General features: G+C 36.3%; 2 protein-coding genes across 8 annotated transcripts in view; one reads left to right on the forward strand and one right to left on the reverse strand.

Annotated features, from left to right (window-relative positions):
* LOC105226404 (dnaJ homolog subfamily C member 16) overlaps positions 1–26,797 on the reverse strand; it is a 623,397-nt gene that overhangs the window by 557,932 nt on the left and 38,668 nt on the right. For 6 of the 7 annotated variants that reach the window (XM_049449953.1, XM_049449948.1, XM_049449946.1 and 3 more), the window contains 2 exons: positions 24,282–24,673; positions 23,229–23,390 (listed from right to left, as the gene is read on the reverse strand). In XM_049449953.1, coding sequence (XP_049305910.1) covers positions 23,229–23,390; positions 24,282–24,673 — 554 coding nt within the window. The remainder of the gene's footprint in view (positions 1–23,228; positions 23,391–24,281; positions 24,674–26,797) is intronic. The other variant, XM_049449951.1, reaches the window with a different exon arrangement.
* LOC125776613 (uncharacterized) overlaps positions 1–26,797 on the forward strand; it is a 217,393-nt gene that overhangs the window by 132,103 nt on the left and 58,493 nt on the right. The gene's annotated exons all lie outside the window — the stretch shown is intronic.

A 26,797-nucleotide genomic window follows, 5' to 3' on the forward strand; every position in this document is an offset into this window, starting at 1 on the left:
GCTACCCACAGCAAACGTAAAGCAGCAGTTTACTGGTGGACTGAAAACATCGCCGAACTCAGACGCACATGCCTCCGCCTTCGCAGATCCTATACGAGATCCAGGCGCAGAGGAGCCGCACCCCAAGAGGCCGAGCAATACAAAGCAGCAAAAAAAGAGCTGAAGCACGCCATCGACGACAGTAAAAAGAAAAAATGGGAGGAACTACGGGAGGATATAAACAAAAACCCCTGGGGGCTAGGATATAAAATAGTGATGAAAAAACTCGGCGCTCGAGCAAAGCCACCTGACGTAACCGCCGCCAAAATGGATCAAATCGTGAATGCACTATTCCCCACCCACGAAACAAGGGCCAGTGACCCAAAACAAATTCTAAGCACTGCGCAAATCCCCCAGTTCACCCTTGAAGAGCTGCAAGTAGCCACTGGCAAGCTCAAGGCCAACAAATCGCCCGGCCCGGACGGGATCCCAGCAGAAGTCCTCAAAATAATCGCTGCAGAACGCCCAGGAGTTCTACTGAATATGTACAACGCCTGCCTTAAAGCCGGAATATTCCCTGAACCCTGGAAAAAGCGACGGCTGGTGCTAATCAGTAAGGGAAAAGGAGACCCCAATTCGCCATCAGCATACCGTCCACTGTGCATGCTTGACACAGCGGGAAAGCTGTACGAAAGCCTACTTAAGCCTAGAATAGAAGTGGCTATCAACGAAGCTGGAGGACTGTCTCCTAGACAGCACGGCTTCAGACCCGGCAGATCAACCATAGGAGCTATAAAATGCGTCATGGAAAGCGTAGAAGCCGCACAGCGCAGATGGCATAAATATAAAAGAATAGTGCTGCTGGCGACTCTAGATGTCCGAAACGCCTTCAACAGCGCTAGATGGGTAGATATGATCGACGCCCTCGAGAAAAGCTTCAAGATACCCGACTACCTCAGAGCGGTGGTGCGTAGCTATCTCAGTAACAGGAAACTGCTGTACGATACTAAAGAGGGATCACGACAAATAGCAGTCACGTCAGGGGCAGCACAAGGATCCATTGTAGGCCCAGACCTGTGGAACATTAGTTATGACGAAATATTAAAACTAGAAATGCCAGATGAATCGTATCTAATTGGCTACGCGGACGACATTGCAGCAGTAATTACAGCTAGGGATACGGAAGAAGCACGAAGAAAGCTGAACCAGGTCATGATACGGGCGCAAGTATGGCTCGACACACACAGCCTCCAGCTCGCCACGGAGAAAACTGAACTACTGCTGCTAACAAACAAGCACATACCTCTGGAGATAAACATGCAGACGACTACGGATATCCTTAGGACAAAAAAAGCCGTTAACTACCTAGGCGTAAGACTGGACCCCAGACTAACCTTCTGGGCACAAATCCAGCACGCTGCAGGTAAGGCAGCGAAGATCACGTCTCAACTAAGCCGATTAATGGCTAACATAGGAGGACCCTGCCAAGGAAAGAGAAAGCTGCTAATGTCCACGACGATCATCGTCTTATTATACGGAGCCGAAATCTGGGCAGACGCCCTTAAAAAAGAAAACCGGCGTAAGGCAGTGGCCAGAGTGTACCGCACCGCAGCCCTCAGAGTTGCATCAGCCTACAGAACAGTATCAGGCGACGCGATATTAGTTATAAGCGGCAATGCTCCAATTGACCTACTAGCAGATGAAAGGAAAAAACTGTGGGAGCTAAAGAAATCACCCGGCAATAACAAGAGCGCAATTCAACAAATACGGAAAGATACGATAACATCATGGCAACAAAAATGGGAGAATGGAAGCCGCGGCAGATGGACGGCCAGGCTGATAAAAGATCTGGATTTATGGACAAGTCGTAAATTCGGAGAAGTAGACTTCTACACAACCCAGCTGTTATCCGGCCACGGATACTTCAAAAAGTACCTCTACAGAATGAGAAAAGTCGAAGAGCCGTCATGCCTATACAACGACGCGACAGAAGATGACGCTGAACACACATTCTTTGCATGTCAGCGCTGGCAAGGAGAACGCACCGCAGTAGAAGACCTGGTCGGGCCAATAAACACTGACAATTTAATCAGCGTCATGTTGGAGAGCGAAACAAACTGGAGAATTATCCAGAAATACGCAGCAATCTTGCTACGCATCAAAAAGTGGGACCTGGACGCAGGTGCGCAGATGTAAATCTCTCAATGAGAAAAATGGAACGCCACCCTGAAGTAATGCAAACGCGGTCCCAGGGTGGGCGACGGTTCCTTAGAGGGGGGGTTTTTAGTGACCTGCAAGTGGCACATACCGCTGCTGTGACGATAGCACCGATGATGCGGAAGGCATTTGCCACCCCCTCACCCGCAAAAAAAAAAAAAAAAAAAAAACAAAAAAAAAAAAATGTGCTAACAATTATGAGAAAATGGGGCGCTGCCATACGATAATAAGCAAATAAGAGAAATCCGCTAAAATTTATCTTTTTAGCTAAAACTCCTCTTTCTTTATTTAGCAATATTAGTTCTAATAAAATCAAGTGCCAATAAATTATATTTCAAATTAAAATTAGTATAAACAATCTTTTGGGGGAATAGGAATATTTACTTACAAAACATAGTTTTCCTGAAATACTGCCTACTTAGCGGGTTTTTCAAAAGGGACGCTAGAAAAGTAGACTTATAGGTACAGCAAACAACGCCACATTTTTTCTCGCTCTTTCGACATTTCTCTTCAGTAAAGTTTGCCATTTCATCGGGGAAGGATATACGATCCAACAACGAGTCGAAATATTTAAAATTTCCTACCGAAATATGGAGTCAGTGGCCTCAAATTTAACTACGCAATGTGCAATTTATGGTCGTCAGAATCGTCCTGTCAGATTAACAATTGAGCGTCTAGTGGAAAAACTTGAATCCACCACAGTACAAAATGTTACCGTACCTGTGAGACAAAGTGGTGCCCGTAGTGTCGAGAGTATTGCTGCCGCTAGCGCATTAATTAAGGAAGAGCCAAATGAGTCTCTCACACGTCGTTCTCAAGCGTTGAGCATCTCTGTAACGTCGTTGTGGCGAATTTTGCGAAAAGATCTTAACCTACATCCTTAAAAGATCTCAAGCCGCTTTACCACCAGAGTTGTCGTATAATCCGTATATTCACCGAAAAATCATCTTCAGCGATGAAGCTCATTTCTTGCTAAATAAGCAAAATACGCGTTATTGGTCAGACAGCAATCCCCACATACTCCATGAGTCAGCATTGCATCCCGAAAAAATTACGGTTTGGTGAGGTTTATGGGCTGTACTTCTTCCGTGATGACCAAGACCGTGAATGGGAATCACTATCGCTCAATGATAACTGAATATTTTTGGCCCGAATTGGATGACATGGACTTGGACAATGTGTGGTTCTAACTAGACGCCTCCACAAACCACACAGGGAATGTCATAATTGATCTATTGAAACCCAAGTTTGGTGCACGTGTTATTTCACGAAATGGCCCAGCCAGTTTATTGCCTCGTTTATGCGATTTGACGCCGTTAGACTATTTCCTGGGGGCTACGTCAAGTCTATGGTCTATGCCAGAGATGGACATATTAGCCCCAGATGAGGGCATCATCGCGAGCAAACTTGAAGAGGAAATTGAGAGTATTACGACTCCATGTTTACAAATGAGAGCGCGCGTATATACGGGTAGTTGCACTGTAGGTAGCAATTTTAAAATTGTCTAACAATATTAAGTTTCTTCATAACTACCATAAATTTATAAAATGCGTTATGGTTTTTTTTCTCTATTCCACATGGGAGCAAGATTCTTCTAACACACATTCAACATCATTTATTTCACAAATTTTCAAAATAGTATTTTTTAAAGTGTTTATGTATATTTTGTATCGACTCATTTTATTACATTCTGTTAAATATTTGAAAAAGAACTTTGATACTGTCAATTTGATGGAAAATATTGAGTAGTCGAAAAAGGCCTTTCGGATTTCTAATCAAATTCAACTTACTTTTTTTTATATTTATAATAATAAATAAACAAATTTGTACCATTTTGGTCGACCACATTAGAGACATTATTACATCAGTGTAAAAATTGTATCAGTGTTTTCTAGAACGGCGAGCGAACCATTGTTGTGCTACATGAACTGATATACAATAGACCAATAAAGGTGACATACACCTAGTTCTATTAAATTACCACACGTTTATTTGTTTTAAAATGAATAAACTTTGTGTTTTTTTCTATCCATTTCAAGATATGTATATTTAACATTAAATAGTATAGCATATCAAAATATTTTTTTTTATCCAAATAGAAAAAATTAATGCTAATGCTTAAAATGCGCCTGATTCATATCAAAAAAGTTTACGTACACGATACGATAATTTATAGATTCTCTCAGAAAAATACATTTTGAGTGTAAAAGGTAGTTCAGATAGTGTACAGGATGTGTTGCAAAATCTGTACACTGACGAACTTGTGTATTTATTTAACTGAGGCGGTAGGGGTGGTAAGCAACCTCTCTCCAAATTCCTGCTGGTTTCTAACATTTTATATGGTAAATTTCGTTTTTTTATTTTTACGCAAAAGGATGTTTTTTAATTTGTACTTTTCATTACGATATTTTATAGATTCTCTCATAACATATGGCTTGGAAACTTATATAAAACATGCTCGGATAGCCATCGAAATGAGCCACCATAGTCACAAGAAGAAAATGTATAGAAAGAAAAAAACTGAGAACATTTAATTATGTATTAATTACTTTTGTTATGTATTTACAAAATTAATATGATTTCAAATTCAAATACCAAATGAAATATTTAATTTAACCAATGTGAGTTTTGTTAAAAATAATTAACAAAATTAAACAAATTAATTTAAAAAAAAATCTTTCACTTTGAGACTCGAATTCGAGCCTCCGGTATACCAATCTGTTTGTTTAACCACTAAGCTAATATGACATGTATCGTCGCGCTTTCCTGAAAGCAGTTTTGCTCATTTGCCTTGAATTTTACAAAAGTGTGAGAAGGAAGAATATAATTTTATTGTAGCAGAAAATATATATAAACAAGAAAATCGGTTTTATACCTAAATATAAGACTAAATTAACAATTGATTATAAATGAAAAAAATAATTGAAAAAACATGGACCAAATTGAAAATCTAAACCATTCTCGAATCTCCTTGAACATACACACAAAATTTCATCAAAAACGGTCCATCCGTTTAGGAGCAGTTCAAATGCAAACACACGGTCAGAAGATTTATATATATAAAGATTATCAGGATGACGAAAAAAGTTGAAATCCAGATGCTGGTCTGTCTGTCCATCTGTCCGTGCAAGCTTGGAACTTTTTGAAATATCTTGATGAAACTTGGTGGGCAGGTTTCCTGGTACAAAGTAGGTGGGCGTAATCGGACCACTGCCGCGCCCACAAATCGCCATTAATCGAAAACATATAAGGTGCCATAACTAAGCACTAAATTAAGATATAAAATTGTATTTTGGCGTAGGGTATCGCAGGAGCAAGGGGCACCTGTGTGTAAAAATTTTGAAAAAGTGAGCGTGGCAACGCCCTCTAATATGTTTAATGTACATATCTCTAAACCCACTAAAGCGGCAAAAACCAAATTAACTAAGCTCGAATATTATAAAAACTCCTACCGATAGTGTCAAAATGGATGAAATTGGAAGATAAGCTCGCTCACTCCTATATAACGGAACTGTTCAAAACTACTAAAAGCGCAATAAATCCTTAACTAATTATGCCAGAGACATTAAATTTTACCACAGATATGAGAAGGCTTTATGAGAGCTGATGTGAAAATTAGACAATGGGCGTTGTACCGCTTACTTTTTGGTGAAATCCCATATCTTGGGACCCGAGCAACCGATTTCGATTAAATTTAGTACGTATCATTTCTCTAACATAGGCACGCCTACTTCTCAAATAACCACCCCTATCACGCATTTCGACTTGGATTGAAATTTTCTCCGTTTGACGACTTTGGTATCATGCATTCCGTTCCCGTTCAGTTCAACTTCGAAATTTACAATTCTGCCTATCATGCATTTCGATCGTAGCTCCGTTTTGCTAAGTTGCAATTTTGTTGGCGGAGCACTTTTTGTGTTTTTATTTTGCTGCGAAAATTTTATTATTTGCGTGATTTTTTTTTTAATTTTCTAAAAGGTTTAAAATACACGATATTTCCAGTTTTAGTGATGTTTTTTGATATGCTTTCAGGTCAAAAACAACAACACCAGAGCAATATGTAAAATTGGCAGATATGATGGAGAGTAAGCTAGATATAGCCAACGGTTTCCACCAGCGTCCTAAGGAAGATGTGCAGGCTTTTTGGAAAGAGATAGCATCAAATTTACTTGCCGTCGTTTCTTCCGCAAACGTATCTAGGACATACTTGAATGCGTCCTTATTCAGACGAAAGTTTTTTTGAATCTAAATAAGTAAACAAATTGTAAGAAAAATGTCTACTTTCACGTGCAATTACTTACAGCCCGTCATTCATCTGAAAGGGATCGCACATATCTCGTAACCTTCTTCTTTCAATTCTCACCCCAGCATTCTGAGATGCGCTGCTCTCCTCCTCAACCAGTAATATCGCCGCGGATATAGTTACGTTTAATAAAAATAATAACAATATAAAAATTTTACTTTTATTTATTTTCTTTGAACAGCAGTAATTTGTGTATTTTTGCTTTGTTATGTTCCAGTTTCACATATTTCAAAGCAAACAGCTGATTTCGAAAGAGTTATAGCTCTTCCTCTTCTTCTTTCAATCCAATCGCAACGCATGATACCTAATTTCGACTCCGGCGGAGCGTAGAGCGGGAACGTAATCGAAATGCATGATAGGGGTGAACATATTTTAAAATTCCATTTGATTCTTTCACTTTCCAGTATACATATTAAGAAGTATGACGAAGTAAGTAATGTAACGGAATAAAATTTTACAGTAATAATAACCTTAAAGTTCAACCAAAACTGTTCAAGACCCTAAGTACCGAATATGTGGACCCCAGTGTCTATAGTTGACTTTTGACCAATATGTCTGTGTGCCAAAATTGGTCGAATCGGCACAAAACTGCCATGAGTCCCCATATACGAAATATAAAGATTTTCAAACTTCTAGGTAACTCTATGCTGGATATATCAGCCAATATTTGAGTTATCTCAATGAAATTGGGAGAGCGTGTTTTAATTATGACAGTGTATCTTTGTGCCAAAAATTGATAAAAAATGGAGCGAAAACTTGACCTAGCCATAACCATTACCAGGATTTTCGAACATTCTGTTGACTTTGCTCCATATGATTGGTGATTGTATTTAAGGTACCTTAATGATAATAGTCAATGGATAATACCCAACTCCCATGTACTACATTTAATGACTTTCGATTTTCTAACAAATCTTATGCCGAATATTTCGGCCAGTGTATGAGTTATATAAAGTATATGTATATATAAAACTTCTTAGATTCTGATCCTCTGGTTGACGTTTTACATCTTAAGGTCAATTTCCTGGCTTTAATTCTCACAACGCATATGTGCGTATAAAATCTCACAACTTGAGAAAAACTTCCCAATTATAACTAAAATGTATTTTTACAACTGGCTTCACCACCATTAACTGTTCTATCACATACAGTGGCGGACAAAAGTCTACATACACCCCCTATTTCCATTGATATGAGAGTACAAAAAGTTTTTAGAAAAATGTATTTATACAGTTTTATTCTAATATTTATTATAATAACAATTAACTAAAAAAATTCATTATTTACCATAAAACAACAAATTTATGAAAGAAAAACTCAAAAATTGCTTTGACAAAAGTCTACATACAGTTCAAATCTCATACTTTGTTCATTGTAATATTAACAGTAAGGTAACGTTAGCCTTTTTCTTTTATTTCAATATGTTTATTGTTTGATATTTATTGAATTTAGTTGTGGTTTAAGCCCTTCAATAGCTATAATGGCTCCGCGAAATGAAATATCAATTGATGTAAGAAATTTGGTGATAAAAGAAAGAAAAGAAAAAAAATCATATGGTGAAATTTCTAAAATTTTAAACTTGAGTCGAGCAACAGTACAGACAATTCTAAAAAACTTTAAAAATAATGTTTCCAACGAAAATAAACCGCGCAGTGAACGCCCAAAAAAACAATCTCGTAGAGACGTCAGCATGATTCTCAACGAAGTAGACTAAAATCCAAAAGTAAATGCTCCAAATATAGCCGAACGCATAGTAAGTACGTCACAAATGAGTATCCAACCAAGAACAATAAAAAAAAACTCTAAACGACAACGGATTCCACAGTAGAACACCACGAAAGAAACCTTTTATTTCTGAAAAAACCGGAAACTTCGTTTAAAGTTCGCCAAAAAACACAAAGGAAATGGATTTTTGGAAAAAAGTTTCATTTACAGATGATTCTAAATTCACCGAAGAACATAGTATCAATTGAGAAGCTCGGTGGCGGCAGCGTAATGGTTTGGGGAGCTGTTGCGGCCTCTGGAGTAAGAAAGTTGGACTTTATTGAAGATGAAATGGACGGTTATAAGTATAAGTCTCTATTGGAACATAATTTGAAGCCTTTGGTGGATAATTTAGGGCTCGGTTCCAGTTGGATATTTCAACAAGATAACGATCCCATGCATGCGGCGCAAATTGTTAAGAACTGGCTGCTTTATTATACTCCAAGTCAATTAAATACACCACCTCAAAGTCCAAATATGAATATTATCGAACATGTCTGAGAGATTTTGGAGCGTAGAATTAGAAAGCACCAAATTTCTAGCTCTGCTATACTCTAAGAGCGCATATTGGGACCTTGGAACAGCATTACATCTGCAGCGTTGACAAATTTAGCAGAGTCAATGCCACGGCATCTTCAAGCAGTTATAGATGCCAATGGGGACCTAACTAAATACTAAAACGTCTTAATAACTAGCATTTTGTAAAGTTTTCGCACTGAACTAAGATATTTTTGTACTGTATGTAGACTTTTGTCAACACAATATTTGAGTTTTTATTCCATAAATTTGTAGTTTTATATTAATTAATGGATTTTTTAAGTTTGTTGTTACTAGAAAGAAGATTAGAATAAAACTGCATCAACACATTTTTCTTAAAAGTTTTAGTACTCTCACATCGAAGAAAACAGGGGGTGTATGTAGACTTTTGTCCGCCACTGTATGTGGTGGTGAGCACAAAATTGGAACAACCATAGGGTATTGTGAAGTTTTAAAATGTAGTGTAAATTAAAATTGTTTTCAGTGACAGGTATAATTTATATAATTTTTTCCTGACAGTGATCAGAATTTTCATCCATACAAAGGTAAATAAAAACAAATATTAATGCGAAATTTGAAAACCTGAAATATATTACTACTTATTTTTGTTCACACAACTGTACAATTCCGATATTAAATAAATTTCAGCTCTTTACTTTGTGCACAAAGTCAGTATTACCGCAGCCACTCTGCTCTGCTCTGTACCCTGTGATTAACATCAAGTTTTGTAGGAATGTATTTGATTTTTTTTTTCGCTACTTTTTATACTCTTCCTTCCGTATAATGATATTCCTCTTATCTAGCTCTCGTTCGCACTTTGATAACCTAACGGGCTAAGAATTTGCCATCCCTGGTCTATGCGAACAAGCCAGCGCTGATTAATGAACTTCGTACGAATGTCGAACGTGAGATTGCAGCAGTATCGACCGATTTATGCGTCGAAAATTGGGTTCAGCGTCTGAACTTCTGCAAGCGTGTTCGTGGTGGCCATGCAACAGAAATGGAGGTCAATCCATAATAGCATCGAATGTACTTTCAAACTTTTGTAACGCTCTTATAGAAAAAACTGTTTTAAGGTATCAATTTTATATTGACAGACGCACACTCTTAATCAATCTAAAGCTTTCTGATCAACTATATTTTTTGTTTTTGTGATGCGTACACGCGACGTTTAATTGTCCATGCGCGAAACAGGGACACTTCAATACAATTCCGTAAAATTCCAACGACTGGCTTTACGATTGATTTATGGAAATAGTCCTGTATAATAGTATATAGATTTGGAATTTTTGCATATTTTTTTACTTTTTAAACATTTCAAACCTAAAATCAATTATAACGATCATGACTTTTTCGGGGTTTATCAAGAAAAACGAACAGCAAATTATTTATATAAAGGGTGATTTTTTAAGAGCTTGATAACTTTTTTTTTTAAAAAAACGCATAAAATTTGCAAAATCTCATCGGTTCTTTATTTGAAACGTTAGATTGGTTCATGACATTTACTTTTTGAAGATAATTTCATTTAAATGTTGACCGCGGCTGCGTCTTAGGTGGTCCATTCGGAAAGTCCAATTTTGGGCAACTTTTTCGAGCATTTCGGCCGGAATAGCCCGAATTTCTTCGGAAATGTTGTCTTCCAAAGCTGGAATAGTTGCTGGCTTATTTCTGTAGACTTTAGACTTGACGTAGCCCCACAAAAAATAGTCTAAAGGCGTTAAATCGCATGATCTTGGTGGCCAACTTACGGGTCCATTTCTTGAGATGAATTGTTGTCCGAAGTTTTCCCTCAAAATGGCCATAGAATCGCGAGCTGTGTGGCATGTAGCGCCATCTTGTTGAAACCACATGTCAACCAAGTTCAGTTCTTCCATTTTTGGCAACAAAAAGTTTGTTAGCATCGAACGATAGCGATCGCCATTCACCGTAACGTTGCGTCCAACAGCATCTTTGAAAAAATACGGTCCAATGATTCCACCAGCGTACAAACCACACCAAACAGTGCATTTTTCGGGATGCATGGGCAGTTCTTGAACGGCTTCTGGTTGCTCTTCACCCCAAATGCGGCAATTTTGCTTATTTACGTAGCCATTCAACCAGAAATGAGCCTCATCGCTGAACAAAATTTGTCGATAAAAAAGCGCGAAACACATTTCGAACCGAACACTGATTTTGGTAATAAAATTCAATGATTTGCAAGCGTTGCTCGTTAGTAAGTCTATTCATGATGAAATGTCAAAGCATACTGAGCATCTTTCTCTTTGACACCATGTCTGAAATCCCACGTGATCTGTCAAATACTAATGCATGAAAATCCTAACCTCAAAAAAATCACCCGTTATTACAGGTTATTCTAAAAAAGCCGATCCGGTCTTGGTATTTTCCTCGCAATTTTCCCAAATTTCCTCACCGTTTAAACCTTTTAATTTTAACGAGACTAACGAACAGCAATTAATTTTTATATACATTAATATTACGTAATAAAATATAAAGTAAAAAGAAAAACTACGCGAAAGTACTTCAGTCACCCGGCTCGTTATTTTTTTAGAGCGCGGCCGATGTCCGCCAACGCAAACGAGAGTACTCCCCGAAAGTACTTTAGTCACGCAGTACTCTGAACGCAATTCTAAATTATAATGTAGAATATGTATATATTATTATTATAATGTTGTAACATGATTTTATTATATTAAATTGTAATATTTTAAAAAATATAAGTGTTAGCACCAATATAAGTGTTATACATATTCCTCCTCTGGAAAGGCTCCCCTATCAGCACATACCCTATTTATAACGAAATTCCTTTTCAGTCCGCGACCGCCAAAGTAATCGGAATCGTGACAGGATTTTTGTATTCAATTGTAGCAATGCGGAAAACAACGTTTAAGAATTTTTAAGAAAAACTTGAGATTTTGTAACGAATGCAATCGAATTTTATAATTTCAACGGTTGTGGCAAAAAGTTAAACTACTAAAAAAATATGGGAAAAATTACAAAATTCAATTGGCTTAGGTTTTATCAACTCAACAAATTGTTACAAAACTAAGTGCGACGGTTATGGGTAATAAAGCGGCGAAAGTTTTGGAAATGATTGAATTCTTATTCGGTTCTGAAAAAGTTGAAGAAAGCAATGAAATGTCTGCTATGCAAGAGCAAATGGACGAGAATCGCGATATTATTTCATATTTATGTACATAAGTAGTCTAATTACACGATCGCTGGTCAGGCGGCAATGCATTCGATTTCACAACATGAAAGTAATAACACACTGACGACAATAGGGCTATCGCCATTGGTAACTATGATACAACGTGAATAGAAACAAAGTACAATACACGAAATCATTATTACTTGATTTCGACCTATTTAAAGCAGGGGCGGATCTATAAATAGTTTTTTGTAGGAGAAATAAACATTTACCTGAAATGTGAAGATTATGATATTAAATTACATACATATATACATATGTATATAATTATACATTTTAATATCATGGTGGAAAAATTTCAAATCGACCTTCTAATATCAAATCCTACTAAATTTAAAAAAATTATGAACCGTAGACGTGCGGGTGGTATACTTTATTGCAATGTATAATATTGTAGTCAGTTCGTGTAATGAGTATAAAAATTTCACAAAACAAAATGACGTGGGCCAAGTTTTTAGTATCTTTCGAGGACTTCTTTTGCAGTGACTTCAATGTCATGAAGCGTGTGCTCCAACGCCAGGCCGATCAATCTATTTTGAAGCATGTTCGTCCTCAGCCACGTTTTCATACGGCGAAGTGTCGAAAAAAGAGCATTCGGAGCTCGCATTCGTCACAGGAAGTGTGCAGAATATGCGAAGAAAACTATGAATTATGGGTATAGGTCTTCATCGTAGTTCTTCAACGTTTTCAATGCAGTAGTCGGTAACTTGCTGTATTTTGATTTTTGCTTCTGCCCGCAATGGCACTGCCTTTGACCTTCAAACGTCGCACGATGTCGTCATTATCCAAAAGGCCTTTGAATCTATCTATCAAGCAGTCCATAAGATTTTCCATTTCTTTGGTTTTCAAAACACATGCTTTTTCTAGAAGCAGCAAACTCAGTTGAAATGTACACTGAGACCCTGTAGTATTCTTCGCAAATTCTCACGCAGAAATTTCGCGTTTTGTTTGTCGGTCGCAGATTCTTGGTTTTTCTTCGTCAACTTTTCAAGTTCTCTGTCAAGCCTCGTCGTTTCAAATTTTTTTTTTCAGTTACCGGTTTGATTGGATTTATTAACAATTTAATCGGCATACAATTTGTGATTTCAGTAGTATCTTAGAATTATTTATTATATTCAGAAATGGTGACTGTCTTTTATTTTGTTTCTGAAATAAAATGGCAAATTCCTGGATTATATTTACTTCATATTTTTTCAGACTAATAAAATTATTAATAAGCCATTTGCCCTTGAGGGGGGAAAATAGGAGGCCATTTAAAAGGAACATTAACTTCAGAGCAATTTATTGAAAATATAACGCGACTACAACAGGCACTAGTATTATGATTGATGTGAGCAACAAGTTTTGTTAACAGCTCAGTCTAAGTTAAAAGGGGGGTCAACGAATGATTCGACTTACAAAATGTGTTCCAACCATGGTCTGTTTTCGCAAAAGCATTCCAACATGATTTTCCTTTTACAATAAGTGCAGCAGAAGTATACACGGAAATGTTCAAGTGCAAACGAAGTGTGAATGAGACATTAAAATAATATTATTTTAAAATTTTCATAACGTAAGACGAGGTAAGGTTGACGAAGAATCAATAAATCATTATTGGGAGGTTAATTACTGTCGTTTAACGCGAAGTCATATGGCAATGAGATTACTACCATGCAATGATTTATTACAGTCATTTGAGAGCTTAGCGAGTTTACCATTGATATCAGAACGTACAGAGAGCCATAAGAATTTCAACGATTATTCTGTGCAAAATATGACTATGGGTAACAATTTGCCAAATGCTTCAATTGTAATAAATATGGGCATATCATAAAATGTTCATAGCCGCAACGTAAAGCTAGGTGCAGTAAATGCAACAAGGTGGGGCACGAAGCAAAGTCCTGTTGTTCCGACAAGCCAACAATTGCTACATCCACCATTAATGTCAAGTGTGAATTAAGCTGTCGGGAATACTTAGCTTTTATTGATACGGGCAGCGATTTGTCACTCATAACGGAGTCGAAAGTTGCAGAGAATGTTCTAAAGAAGACTTGCATTAAGAGGTTGCAAATAGTACCGGATGAATATAATAGGGTATTCTCTTGCTCTTGCAAAACCCTTGCACGGTGCACGAATTGCCGAATTTTCCACTAGGTGCAGAAAATTATTTGCAATAGCTGTAAAATATACAACTTTGCTTCCGCCGTTTTCCAATAGATGTCTTTAGGGTCAAGCACTGGTCGATTAAATCGATTAAATCGTTTCATATCGATCGAACAAAATATTTGTAGAGATCTGTTTGCATCCCAAACTTATTCTCAACTGAAAATGCCACTTTTTGAGCCGAATTCTCGACATTTGCGAGAAATTTTGTTTTTCTTTTTTAATTCCTAGAAAAGTGCGGTTGAGGACCCGTCCACGCTTTACTGAGGCTGACACATATAGTACATAGATAATACTATCACTCTACTACTATGATTTCTATTAGGTATTAAAAAAAATATAGAATTTTTGTAAAGCAACTTGTATTAGTTCACAAAAAAATTGATCATAAAGCATTTCGCAATACTATGTCCAGTGACAATCACACAATTTTTAATATGTTTGCTGAATTCTTTAGATTAAATTACTCCTTTAACTCTCCTAAAAATGTTCCGTATCAGCACAAGTTATGTCCGATTTCTGTAATTAATGCACCTACCATTTCCGAAGTAGTAGTCTTATATCAGTAACCACAGTAACCAATTTCCTGGAATACACATTTATCAACGGCCTTTAGGGGGAATAACATACTAATGTTATATACACATATTTTAGTAAAGATGGGTTACTTTTAATCTTAGTAATAGAACTTAACAAGTTATATTTAACGATACTTTTTCTGAGTTAATTAATGTCACTTCAGGCGTTTCTCAAGGTAGCCATCTTGGTCCAATTCTGTTCTTGTTATTTAATAATGATATATGTACTATATCATCTGTTATTAAGTTTTCAAGAGTTTTATTATAATATATGCCATATACTTTAACTAGTGAAAGATGTCAGTTGCAAACAGACTTAAACAACTTTAGTTTGTTGTTATGTTAGAAATGATATGCCATTGAATCTTAAAAAATGTAAAACGATGTGCTTTTCCCGTAGATCTGTAGACTCTACTTCATACGTAATACATAACTTTAGCTTGGAGCAAGTATGCAGGTTTGTTGATCTGGGAGTAACTATGGATCCAAACTCAATTGTAATCTTCATGCATCTTCCGGGGTTTTTAAAGCTAAAAACGCTCTTATTGTAATTTTTTTAAACGTTGGTCTAACGAATTTATGAATCCGCATACTACAAAAATTCTTTTCACATCTTTGGTGAGGCATATACTGGAGTATGCTTCTGTGATATGGAATCCTAGTTATAAGTGCATTCGGAGAAGTTAGAATCCGTTCAAAAACAATTTTTACTTTTTGCCTTAAATCATTTACATTGAGATTCCAGGTTAAATCTCCCCCCATATACTAATCGTTTAAAACTAATAAATCTACCTACACTCGCTAGGTGTAGGGAAATGCTTGGTATAATATTACTGTAAAACTTATGAATGGGTCCGTCTGTATGCCATCTATGTTGTCTGATATTAATTTTAACATTCCCGTTCGCTCAACCAAGGAGTTTATTTTATAGAACAAATTTTGAGTTAAACAAACCATTCCCCCGTATATGTCATGATTTGAACTCCCTTTCCAGCACATTTGATCTAACAGATTCACTTTATACCATTAAAAAATTATTTTATCTACTCTTAGCAAGTAACATTTAAAAATAATAAACTTACTTTATCCTAATTCTTAATTTTGGCTGATGAAATTTTAGTTTCTCTATCTGAGCGGCTTAAGATCGCAACGCTTAAAACTCTCTTGCCTTTTCTGACTCGCTTGCGTCGGTTGGGCGGGAGGAGGGTAATCGTTGGGTTTATTATTAAAAAAAATCCTTGATGAAACCTCCCCAAATGAATAACAGATAACCATACTGCGGGCCCCGGCGAAGTCGATTAGCCTTAACTCATTTTGAGAGGTTTCGCCATGAAGACTGAATTTTCCGACTATTGCCCGTTCTTGAGTTAAAATCGCCAATCACAATTACATCACATTAACCAGCTGGACATCGGCACCTTCCAAATTTAGAGACCGGATATTCTAGCTGCATGGCCCTTAAATCATAGTTATTATTACGTTTGCTATAGTCGGCCTCAAAAGAAAGGTCTTTCATCCAAGGCTGTTGTTTCCTTTTCATTGGTAGTTGTTTCCACGTGACTGGTCCCAAAACCAGCGCAAATCCTCGCTATGCAAGTAGTATAAAGCTTTATACACATTTCTATAGCGAGTCGCTTGTTGCGAGCTCACTCACAGTCGCACATCTGGTGAACAGGGCGTGTGGTGAGGACGCAAGAGTAGGAATTAAGTATAGTCCTACAACTGTAACTGCTTACTCAAAGGCATAACTATTATAAAATATGTATAGCGAGTTATAATGAAAATATTAAAAAAATATATACATAAGTATCTCATTCATTTTTACACTTAATAGTAAGATGTCATAAATTATGCAAAGAAATAAGACGAAATTGAGTTTCTAATGCAAGGTTGTTCTAAAGTAACGTCTAGTTATCTGGTAAAATAACGTTCATTTAAGTTAGAAAGACATAACGAGTCACATTTTAGTTTGATAACAAAATTAGACATTAGAAACATTAAAAAACAGAGGCACAGTGAGGAGGTCAAATTAACAATTTCACTTCTCTCCTCTCTTGGCAGACACCTTGACGTGACTTAATCGCAATGTCATTCACGCGTGATTCGTGTCAAGCTGTCATGGTATTTTTGTTCGGTATAGTTTGGCATTTCATCATTAATTTTATTACGAAAATTCACGTTCTGTAAAAAATATGTTTTACACGATTTCACTATTCGCAACCCCATCACCCATCTTGAGACCCAGCATTTATTATTGGATAATATTCGACCGAATAGACCACGTCCAGAACGCAGTGAAGAAAATATAGCAGCCGTAGCTGAGAGTGTACACGAAGACCATGAAAAGTCTATTCGGTGCCGTTTGCAGAAACTGGGAATGACGTATGGAACGACTTGTCGCATTTTACGTCGAGATCTTAAATTGAAAGCGTACAAAAACGCGTATAGCTTGTACGAGAATTGAAGCCGCCCAACCTTCCAAGATCCGACATTTTCGATCCAAATTTTGTTCAACGGTGAAGCCTATTTCTGGCTCAAGGGGAGTGTAAACAAATAAAATTGGCACATTTGGGACGAAGAGCAACCTGAAAAGATTGAAGAGCACCGTAGACGTGCGGGTGGTATACTTTATTGCAATGTATAATATTGTAGTCAGTTCGTGTAATGAGTATAAAAATTTCACAAAACAAAATGACGTGGGCCAAGTTTTTAGTATCTTTCGAGGACTTCTTTTGCAGTGACTTCAATGTCATGAAGCGTGTGCTCCAACGCCAGGCCGATCAATCTATTTTGAAGCATGTTCGTCCTCAGCCACGTTTTCATACGGCGAAGTGTCGAAAAAAGAGCATTCGGAGCTCGCATTCGTCACAGGAAGTGTGCAGAATATGCGAAGAAAACTATGAATTATGGGTATAGGTCTTCATCGTAGTTCTTCAACGTTTTCAATGCAGTAGTCGGTAACTTGCTGTATTTTGATTTTTGCTTCTGCCCGCAATGGCACTGCCTTTGACCTTCAAACGTCGCACGATGTCGTCATTATCCAAAAGGCCTTTGAATCTATCTATCAAGCAGTCCATAAGATTTTCCATTTCTTTGGTTTTCAAAACACATGCTTTTTCTAGAAGCAGCAAACTCAGTTGAAATGTACACTGAGACCCTGTAGTATTCTTCGCAAATTCTCACGCAGAAATTTCGCGTTTTGTTTGTCGGTCGCAGATTCTTGGTTTTTCTTCGTCAACTTTTCAAGTTCTCTGTCAAGCCTCGTCGTTTCAAATTTTTTTTTTCAGTTACCGGTTTGATTGGATTTATTAACAATTTAATCGGCATACAATTTGTGATTTCAGTAGTATCTTAGAATTATTTATTATATTCAGAAATGGTGACTGTCTTTTATTTTGTTTCTGAAATAAAATGGCAAATTCCTGGATTATATTTACTTCATATTTTTTCAGACTAATAAAATTATTAATAAGCCATTTGCCCTTGAGGGGGGAAAATAGGAGGCCATTTAAAAGGAACATTAACTTCAGAGCAATTTATTGAAAATATAACGCGACTACAACAGGCACTAGTATTATGATTGATGTGAGCAACAAGTTTTGTTAACAGCTCAGTCTAAGTTAAAAGGGGGGTCAACGAATGATTCGACTTACAAAATGTGTTCCAACCATGGTCTGTTTTCGCAAAAGCATTCCAACATGATTTTCCTTTTACAATAAGTGCAGCAGAAGTATACACGGAAATGTTCAAGTGCAAACGAAGTGTGAATGAGACATTAAAATAATATTATTTTAAAACTTTCATAACGTAAGACGAGGTAAGGTTGACGAAGAATCAATAAATCATTATTGGGAGGTTAATTACTGTCGTTTAACGCGAAGTCATATGGCAATGAGATTACTACCATGCAATGATTTATTACAGTCATTTGAGAGCTTAGCGAGTTTACCATTGATATCAGAACGTACAGAGAGCCATAAGAATTTCAACGATTATTCTGTGCAAAATATGACTATGGGTAACAATTTGCCAAATGCTTCAATTGTAATAAATATGGGCATATCATAAAATGTTCATAGCCGCAACGTAAAGCTAGGTGCAGTAAATGCAACAAGGTGGGGCACGAAGCAAAGTCCTGTTGTTCCGACAAGCCAACAATTGCTACATCCACCATTAATGTCAAGTGTGAATTAAGCTGTCGGGAATACTTAGCTTTTATTGATACGGGCAGCGATTTGTCACTCATAACGGAGTCGAAAGTTGCAGAGAATGTTCTAAAGAAGACTTGCATTAAGAGGTTGCAAATAGTACCGGATGAATATAATAGGGTATTCTCTTGCTCTTGCAAAACCCTTGCACGGTGCACGAATTGCCGAATTTTCCACTAGGTGCAGAAAATTATTTGCAATAGCTGTAAAATATACAACTTTGCTTCCGCCGTTTTCCAATAGATGTCTTTAGGGTCAAGCACTGGTCGATTAAATCGATTAAATCGTTTCATATCGATCGAACAAAATATTTGTAGAGATCTGTTTGCATCCCAAACTTATTCTCAACTGAAAATGCCACTTTTTGAGCCGAATTCTCGACATTTGCGAGAAATTTTGTTTTTCTTTTTTAATTCCTAGAAAAGTGCGGTTGAGGACCCGTCCACGCTTTACTGAGGCTGACACATATAGTACATAGATAATACTATCACTCTACTACTATGATTTCTATTAGGTATTAAAAAAAATATAGAATTTTTGTAAAGCAACTTGTATTAGTTCACAAAAAAATTGATCATAAAGCATTTCGCAATACTATGTCCAGTGACAATCACACAATTTTTAATATGTTTGCTGAATTCTTTAGATTAAATTACTCCTTTAACTCTCCTAAAAATGTTCCGTATCAGCACAAGTTATGTCCGATTTCTGTAATTAATGCACCTACCATTTCCGAAGTAGTAGTCTTATATCAGTAACCACAGTAACCAATTTCCTGGAATACACATTTATCAACGGCCTTTAGGGGGAATAACATACTAATGTTATATACACATATTTTAGTAAAGATGGGTTACTTTTAATCTTAGTAATAGAACTTAACAAGTTATATTTAACGATACTTTTTCTGAGTTAATTAATGTCACTTCAGGCGTTTCTCATCTTGGTCCAATTCTGTTCTTGTTATTTAATAATGATATATGTACTATATCATCTGTTATTAAGTTTTCAAGAGTTTTATTATAATATATGCCATATACTTTAACTAGTGAAAGATGTCAGTTGCAAACAGACTTAAACAACTTTAGTTTGTTGTTATGTTAGAAATGATATGCCATTGAATCTTAAAAAATGTAAAACGATGTGCTTTTCCCGTAGATCTGTAGACTCTACTTCATACGTAATACATAACTTTAGCTTGGAGCAAGTATGCAGGTTTGTTGATCTGGGAGTAACTATGGATCCAAACTCAATTGTAATCTTCATGCATCTTCCGGGGTTTTTAAAGCTAAAAACGCTCTTATTGTAATTTTTTTAAACGTTGGTCTAACGAATTTATGAATCCGCATACTACAAAAATTCTTTTCACATCTTTGGTGAGGCATATACTGGAGTATGCTTCTGTGATATGGAATCCTAGTTATAAGTGCATTCGGAGAAGTTAGAATCCGTTCAAAAACAATTTTTACTTTTTGCCTTAAATCATTTACATTGAGATTCCAGGTTAAATCTCCCCCCATATACTAATCGTTTAAAACTAATAAATCTACCTACACTCGCTAGGTGTAGGGAAATGCTTGGTATAATATTACTGTAAAACTTATGAATGGGTCCGTCTGTATGCCATCTATGTTGTCTGATATTAATTTTAACATTCCCGTTCGCTCAACCAAGGAGTTTATTTTATAGAACAAATTTTGAGTTAAACAAACCATTCCCCCGTATATGTCATGATTTGAACTCCCTTTCCAGCACATTTGATCTAACAGATTCACTTTATACCATTAAAAAATTATTTTATCTACTCTTAGCAAGTAACATTTAAAAATAATAAACTTACTTTATCCTAATTCTTAATTTTGGCTGATGAAATTTTAGTTTCTCTATCTGAGCGGCTTAAGATCGCAACGCTTAAAACTCTCTTGCCTTTTCTGACTCGCTTGCGTCGGTTGGGCGGGAGGAGGGTAATCGTTGGATTTATTATTAAAAAAAATCCTTGATGAAACCTCCCCAAATGAATAACAGATAACCATACTGCGGGCCCCGGCGAAGTCGATTAGCCTTAACTCATTTTGAGAGGTTTCGCCATGAAGACTGAATTTTCCGACTATTGCCCGTTCTTGAGTTAAAATCGCCAAGCACAATTACATCACATTAACCAGCTGGACATCGGCACCTTCCAAATTTAGAGACCGGATATTCTAGCTGCATGGCCCTTAAATCATAGTTATTATTACGTTTGCTATAGTCGGCCTCAAAAGAAAGGTCTTTCATCCAAGGCTGTTGTTTCCTTTTCATTGGTAGTTGTTTCCACGTGACTGGTCCCAAAACCAGCGCAAATCCTCGCTATGCAAGTAGTATAAAGCTTTATACACATTTCTATAGCGAGTCGCTTGTTGCGAGCTCACTCACAGTCGCACATCTGGTGAACAGGGCGTGTGGTGAGGACGCAAGAGTAGGAATTAAGTATAGTCCTACAACTGTAACTGCTTACTCAAAAGCATAACTATTATAAAATATGTATAGCGAGTTATAATGAAAATATTAAAAAAATATATACATAAGTATCTCATTCATTTTTACACTTAATAGTAAGATGTCATAAATTATGCAAAGAAATAAGACGAAATTGAGTTTCTAATGCAAGGTTGTTCTAAAGTAACGTCTAGTTATCTGGTAAAATAACGTTCATTTAAGTTAGAAAGACATAACGAGTCACATTTTAGTTTGATAACAAAATTAGACATTAGAAACATTAAAAAACAGAGGCACAGTGAGGAGGTCAAATTAACAATTTCACTTCTCTCCTCTCTTGGCAGACACCTTGACGTGACTTAATCGCAATGTCATTCACGCGTGATTCGTGTCAAGCTGTCATGGTATTTTTGTTCGGTATAGTTTGGCATTTCATCATTAATTTTATTACGAAAATTCACGTTCTGTAAAAAATATGTTTTACACGATTTCACTATTCGCAACCCCATCACCCATCTTGAGACCCAGCATTTATTATTGGATAATATTCGACCGAATAGACCACGTCCAGAACGCAGTGAAGAAAATATAGCAGCCGTAGCTGAGAGTGTACACGAAGACCATGAAAAGTCTATTCGGTGCCGTTTGCAGAAACTGGGAATGACGTATGGAACGACTTGTCGCATTTTACGTCGAGATCTTAAATTGAAAGCGTACAAAAACGCGTACAGCTTGTACGAGAATTGAAGCCGCCCAACCTTCCAAGATCCGACATTTTCGATCCAAATTTTGTTCAACGGTGAAGCCTATTTCTGGCTCAAGGGGAGTGTAAACAAATAAAATTGGCACATTTGAGACGAAGAGCAACCTGAAAAGATTGAAGAGCTGTCATTTCATACAGAAAAAAACAACGGTTTGGTGTGGTTTGTTGTCTGGTGGACTCATCGGTCCATATTTCTTCAAAAATGATGCCGGTGAGAACGTAACCGTCAAGGGCGATCGTTATCACGCCACTATAACCGACTATTTGATGTCTGAAATTGTAGCTCGTGATTTTGGCGACATTTGATTTCAACAAGACGGCGTTACTTTTCTCATGCCGCATCAATGAATGAAATTATTGAGAGAACACTTCGGTGAGTAGATAACTTTATGTTTTGAGTCTGTCGATTAGCCACTAAGATCGTATGATATTACACCGTTGAACTTTTTCCTGTGGGGATATGTAAAGCCTAAAGTCGGACAAGCCCGCTTCGTTTCAGACCTTGGAGCAAAACATCACGCGTGCCATTCGCTAGTTACCAGTCGAAATACTCGAAAAAAATATCATCGAAAATTGAACTCAACGGATGGATCATCTGAAACGTAGACACGGCCTTCATTTGAAAGAGATACGTCTTCAAAAAATAAATACCAAGGAATGTATTTCTTAAAAAGTAGGGAACCTCGAAATGGATCAACCATTAGATGGAACAGCGTTATAATCAATATATAGACGCAGGCTCAAGGCCCTTGGATGCAAATACGTAAACAGGGATCACATCAGCTCAATAGCGCCCATCAAGTTCTTGGAATTTATCAGAGTACTTTGTGAATATATGTGATAGAGAAGAGGGCACAATTGACCTTACGTCGCGGTGCAAAACTCAGTTAAATTCTACTCTATTGTATTCCTATAATTTCACTAAATACTATATATACAATATAATTTAATATAATATATTAATGTTATGGGCTTTTGTTTTAAGTTGAATTCAATGACTTGTTACTAAATAGCCATGAAATACTTTTCGAAAAAATTCTAAATATTTAAGTACCCCAAAGTTTTTCCACTTCCATACAGTTACAGCGAAAGCGATAAAGTTGCAAATTCTTTGAAACTTCCTTTATTCCAAAAATTTGAAACTCAAACCGTGCCTTAATTTGGTTTGTGAGAAAGATTGCCATAGCTTTCCTGAGTGAGCACTCCTGGGGACTATCTGAAATATGTACATAAATTAGTGTTTTTCTTTTCCTTTTTTTTTTTTGAACCATTCGTGTTTTTCAAACCCGTCATGAAATTTCCTCAAAAAAATTCCCTGAAAACTTAATATTAACATTAAGGACTGGACCAAGGCATGTAAGAATTTTCCATTGAAAATACACGACAGCCGTGACTTTTTATCTTTAAATTTCTATAGCTCAGAGGCATTTTATAGCATAGCATTCTCAAGGCTTATTTGTCAGAGGAATTTTGGAATATTCAAAATCTTTACTATAACATTTGTAAAGTAGAACATGAAAAATGAAAACCTTGGCGGCTTTATTGTGTCAAATTCTATATTTAGGAAAAGTTTTAGTTAGATAGGAGCACTACGTGTGAAAATATAAAAAATTTAGTTAAAATTCTTAAATTTAACTTGATCATTACTAATTCATTTGATTAAATAAAAAAGATTGCTATATAAAACTTAAATACTATAAATATCTTTCTATTATAAGTTAAAAGCAACATTTTAGCATTGCACTTTGCAAACAAATTATTTAATCATTAGATAAAATAGTTTTCAGTCCTTTTAATACTTCTGATTGTAGGAAAACAACCGAGTAGTGGTGTAAAATTTGGTTTCACACGCAAACATGTCGGTATACAAATTTAAGTATATTGTGAAAACTCTATCAAACCTATTTATGTCAAAACTTTATATTGAAATTGAGGATTGAAGCTCAGTCCTCGATTTCACTAGGCCGTATTTTAAGTTTTTGCTTCAGAATACATGTGCCACGGATTATAGTAGAGGCCAGCAATCTTAACGTTTGCGAGAGTTGTTTATGCTCGGTTTCACCCGAAAACATCTGTTCTTTACATTTAATTCATTAATACATCTTACCTAGTGGTTCCAAAGCGTCGATTAGCCTTTTAAATACACTGATAAGTCGCGTGCAACGAAAACACCAATCATTATAAAACATGACAATATAAGGTGTGAACTTGCTGTTTGGAACAATTTTCTTCTCATAATTCTTGATAGTTATCGAGATTCTGTGATAGAAGCTGATATCATTGTCGGCATTAAACTGTTTTCCAAAAAAATTCTCGAATTGTTCCGAGGAAGTTTTACGGTATAAATCACTCTTAGCTGCAAAAAAATGCGAATCTTCACTGCGTATTCCATGCTGATCATACATTCGCCGTCGGTCAGGGTCACTTAGCAACTCATATGCTTGCTTTATTTTAACGAAAATCTTATTAGCATCTGGGTGTTCATTTTTATCAGGATGCCTGTTAAAAAATGATAGCATTAATTAAAAACTGTATAACCAAGGAAAAAATTAAGGAACCATTCCAAAATTATCTATAAATAAGGAAAAACGTTAACTTCGGCAGCGCATTTATGAATACTTAAAAGCGTATGCAAATATCTTTGTGTTTTGAATTTGATTGGTCAGTTGTATTTTAGCAATATGTTATGATAATCCAATCTGAAGGTTGTAACTGCTTTGGAAAATAATCTACAACAAATTTCAGGAAGGCTTCTTGTCGAACAAACATAAGTGATCAGTTTATATTGGATATCTTATATTAGTTCGATGTCGGTGGTTCCCACAAATGAGCAGTTCCTTGGGGGCGTGTGCAAAATTTCAGATCGCCTTCCCAAAAACTGAGGGACTAATTCGCGTATATATAGTACATACAGATAGAAAAACGGACACGGGTTAATCGACGCAACTAATCAACTTTTTATAAAGTTTTTATTAGTTTCACCTGTGTGCGTGTAACTTTTTCCAGTCGTTCTGTAACTTGAGTAAAAATTAATATATCGTGATGAAACGTGCCACGTATGTTTTCTAGTACTCAAGACAGGTCGGTATTGCAGATAGATGTAATCACTCACCATATAACAGTTGAAAACTGCTAAAAGTGCGATAACCCACTGAATATATGCGCCACAAGCTTTAATCTTTCCAACTCAGATGATAGGGAAGAGATTTACAGAAGAGGGCCTGAAAAAGGAACAATGGGCTTGGCACCGACAACCTTTAGATAAAATCATTTATCTCAGGAATTACCCAGCAATTTCCACCAAATATGTGAGATTACTCACTTCTTTACTGGCGTAGACACCGCTGACGCGATTACAGCCTAGCTAACAGCACCAGTCGTTTCTCCGTTTTCGACGCAGTACCCGACCAGGTGGAGAAGGACCTGTGTTCGCTTGGAATCTGCAATTGGCGCTACATAGCAAAAGGGAGAGATTATTCATATACTGTGAAAATTGGTGAAATCGGACAACTATGTACTTTACTTCCCATATAACACAAATTTAAATTCCATCTGATTCTTTCACTGCCAGTATATTGTATAAATCAAACACTTATATAATGGTTATGTGTGCAATTTAAGTTGCGTTCAATTGTATTCAGTTCATCACGTCTGAACTTGGCCAATCCTTGATGGTTCCTTTTCCTGAGGCAGTGTCGGGAAACTCGTCTTAAAGCCAAGTCCAATTTAGTTCTAATAGCGCCATCTATGTGTTTCAATTGAGCTGTTATATAAAGAAATGTGTTTAAAAATAATGAGTATCTCGATTTCGCCTATTTTCACAATGTGGCATAACGGTTTGAGAATAATGTTATACACCAAATATGGCAGGACGTGGCACCGACCCATCGTCCGATTTTTAAATCTTGCAGCCCTTTGCACCACTTGTACTGTGAAAATTAATTTTTCTGACATGCTGTAGTGAGTTATCGCACTTTTGGTAGTTGTTAACATAACCGTTATAAGAGGTTAACATATTAATTATCAGATTTGAGAATATTAGAATTTATATGTTTAGGGGATGGAGGGAAATAAATAATTTTTTTAAACAACCGGATAACAGTCAGATGAATATCTGACGTAACTCGTATCATTCTAACTAAATAAACCTTTAATTTAATGCAAAAGTAACCGATTTATTTTTACTAGATCTATTAAATCTCGTTTAGTTTTTGGTGTTACAAATAATTAATATGTGACAAAACTATTATGCTTGATGCAACATCGTTGAATTCAATAAATTTTTTAATTAACCGCCAACCAAGATTAAGCAAACAAATGTCTATCCAGATGCCATTACATTACAAGTTTTTTATTTTCTTATTTTAATAGGGAAGTGACGAAAGAATGGTTACCATTCTACAGAAATCGAATGCATATAACGAAGCTTATTTTGCTTTGAAAAGTTTTCATTACAGAAATATTTAAGAATCTAATATCGGTATTCTGCTTGAGACGATTGTCTCATGTCTCTAATTGTCACAATCTTCATTTAGTGACTCACTACTACTATACAGTATACTACTTTACTGTATCTGCCAGAATACCAAAATGAGACTCCTGACTAACAGAGTCACTAAATTA

Source organism: Bactrocera dorsalis, chromosome 2 (assembly GCF_023373825.1).
Source record: "Bactrocera dorsalis isolate Fly_Bdor chromosome 2, ASM2337382v1, whole genome shotgun sequence".
NCBI lineage: Eukaryota > Metazoa > Arthropoda > Insecta > Diptera > Tephritidae > Bactrocera > Bactrocera dorsalis.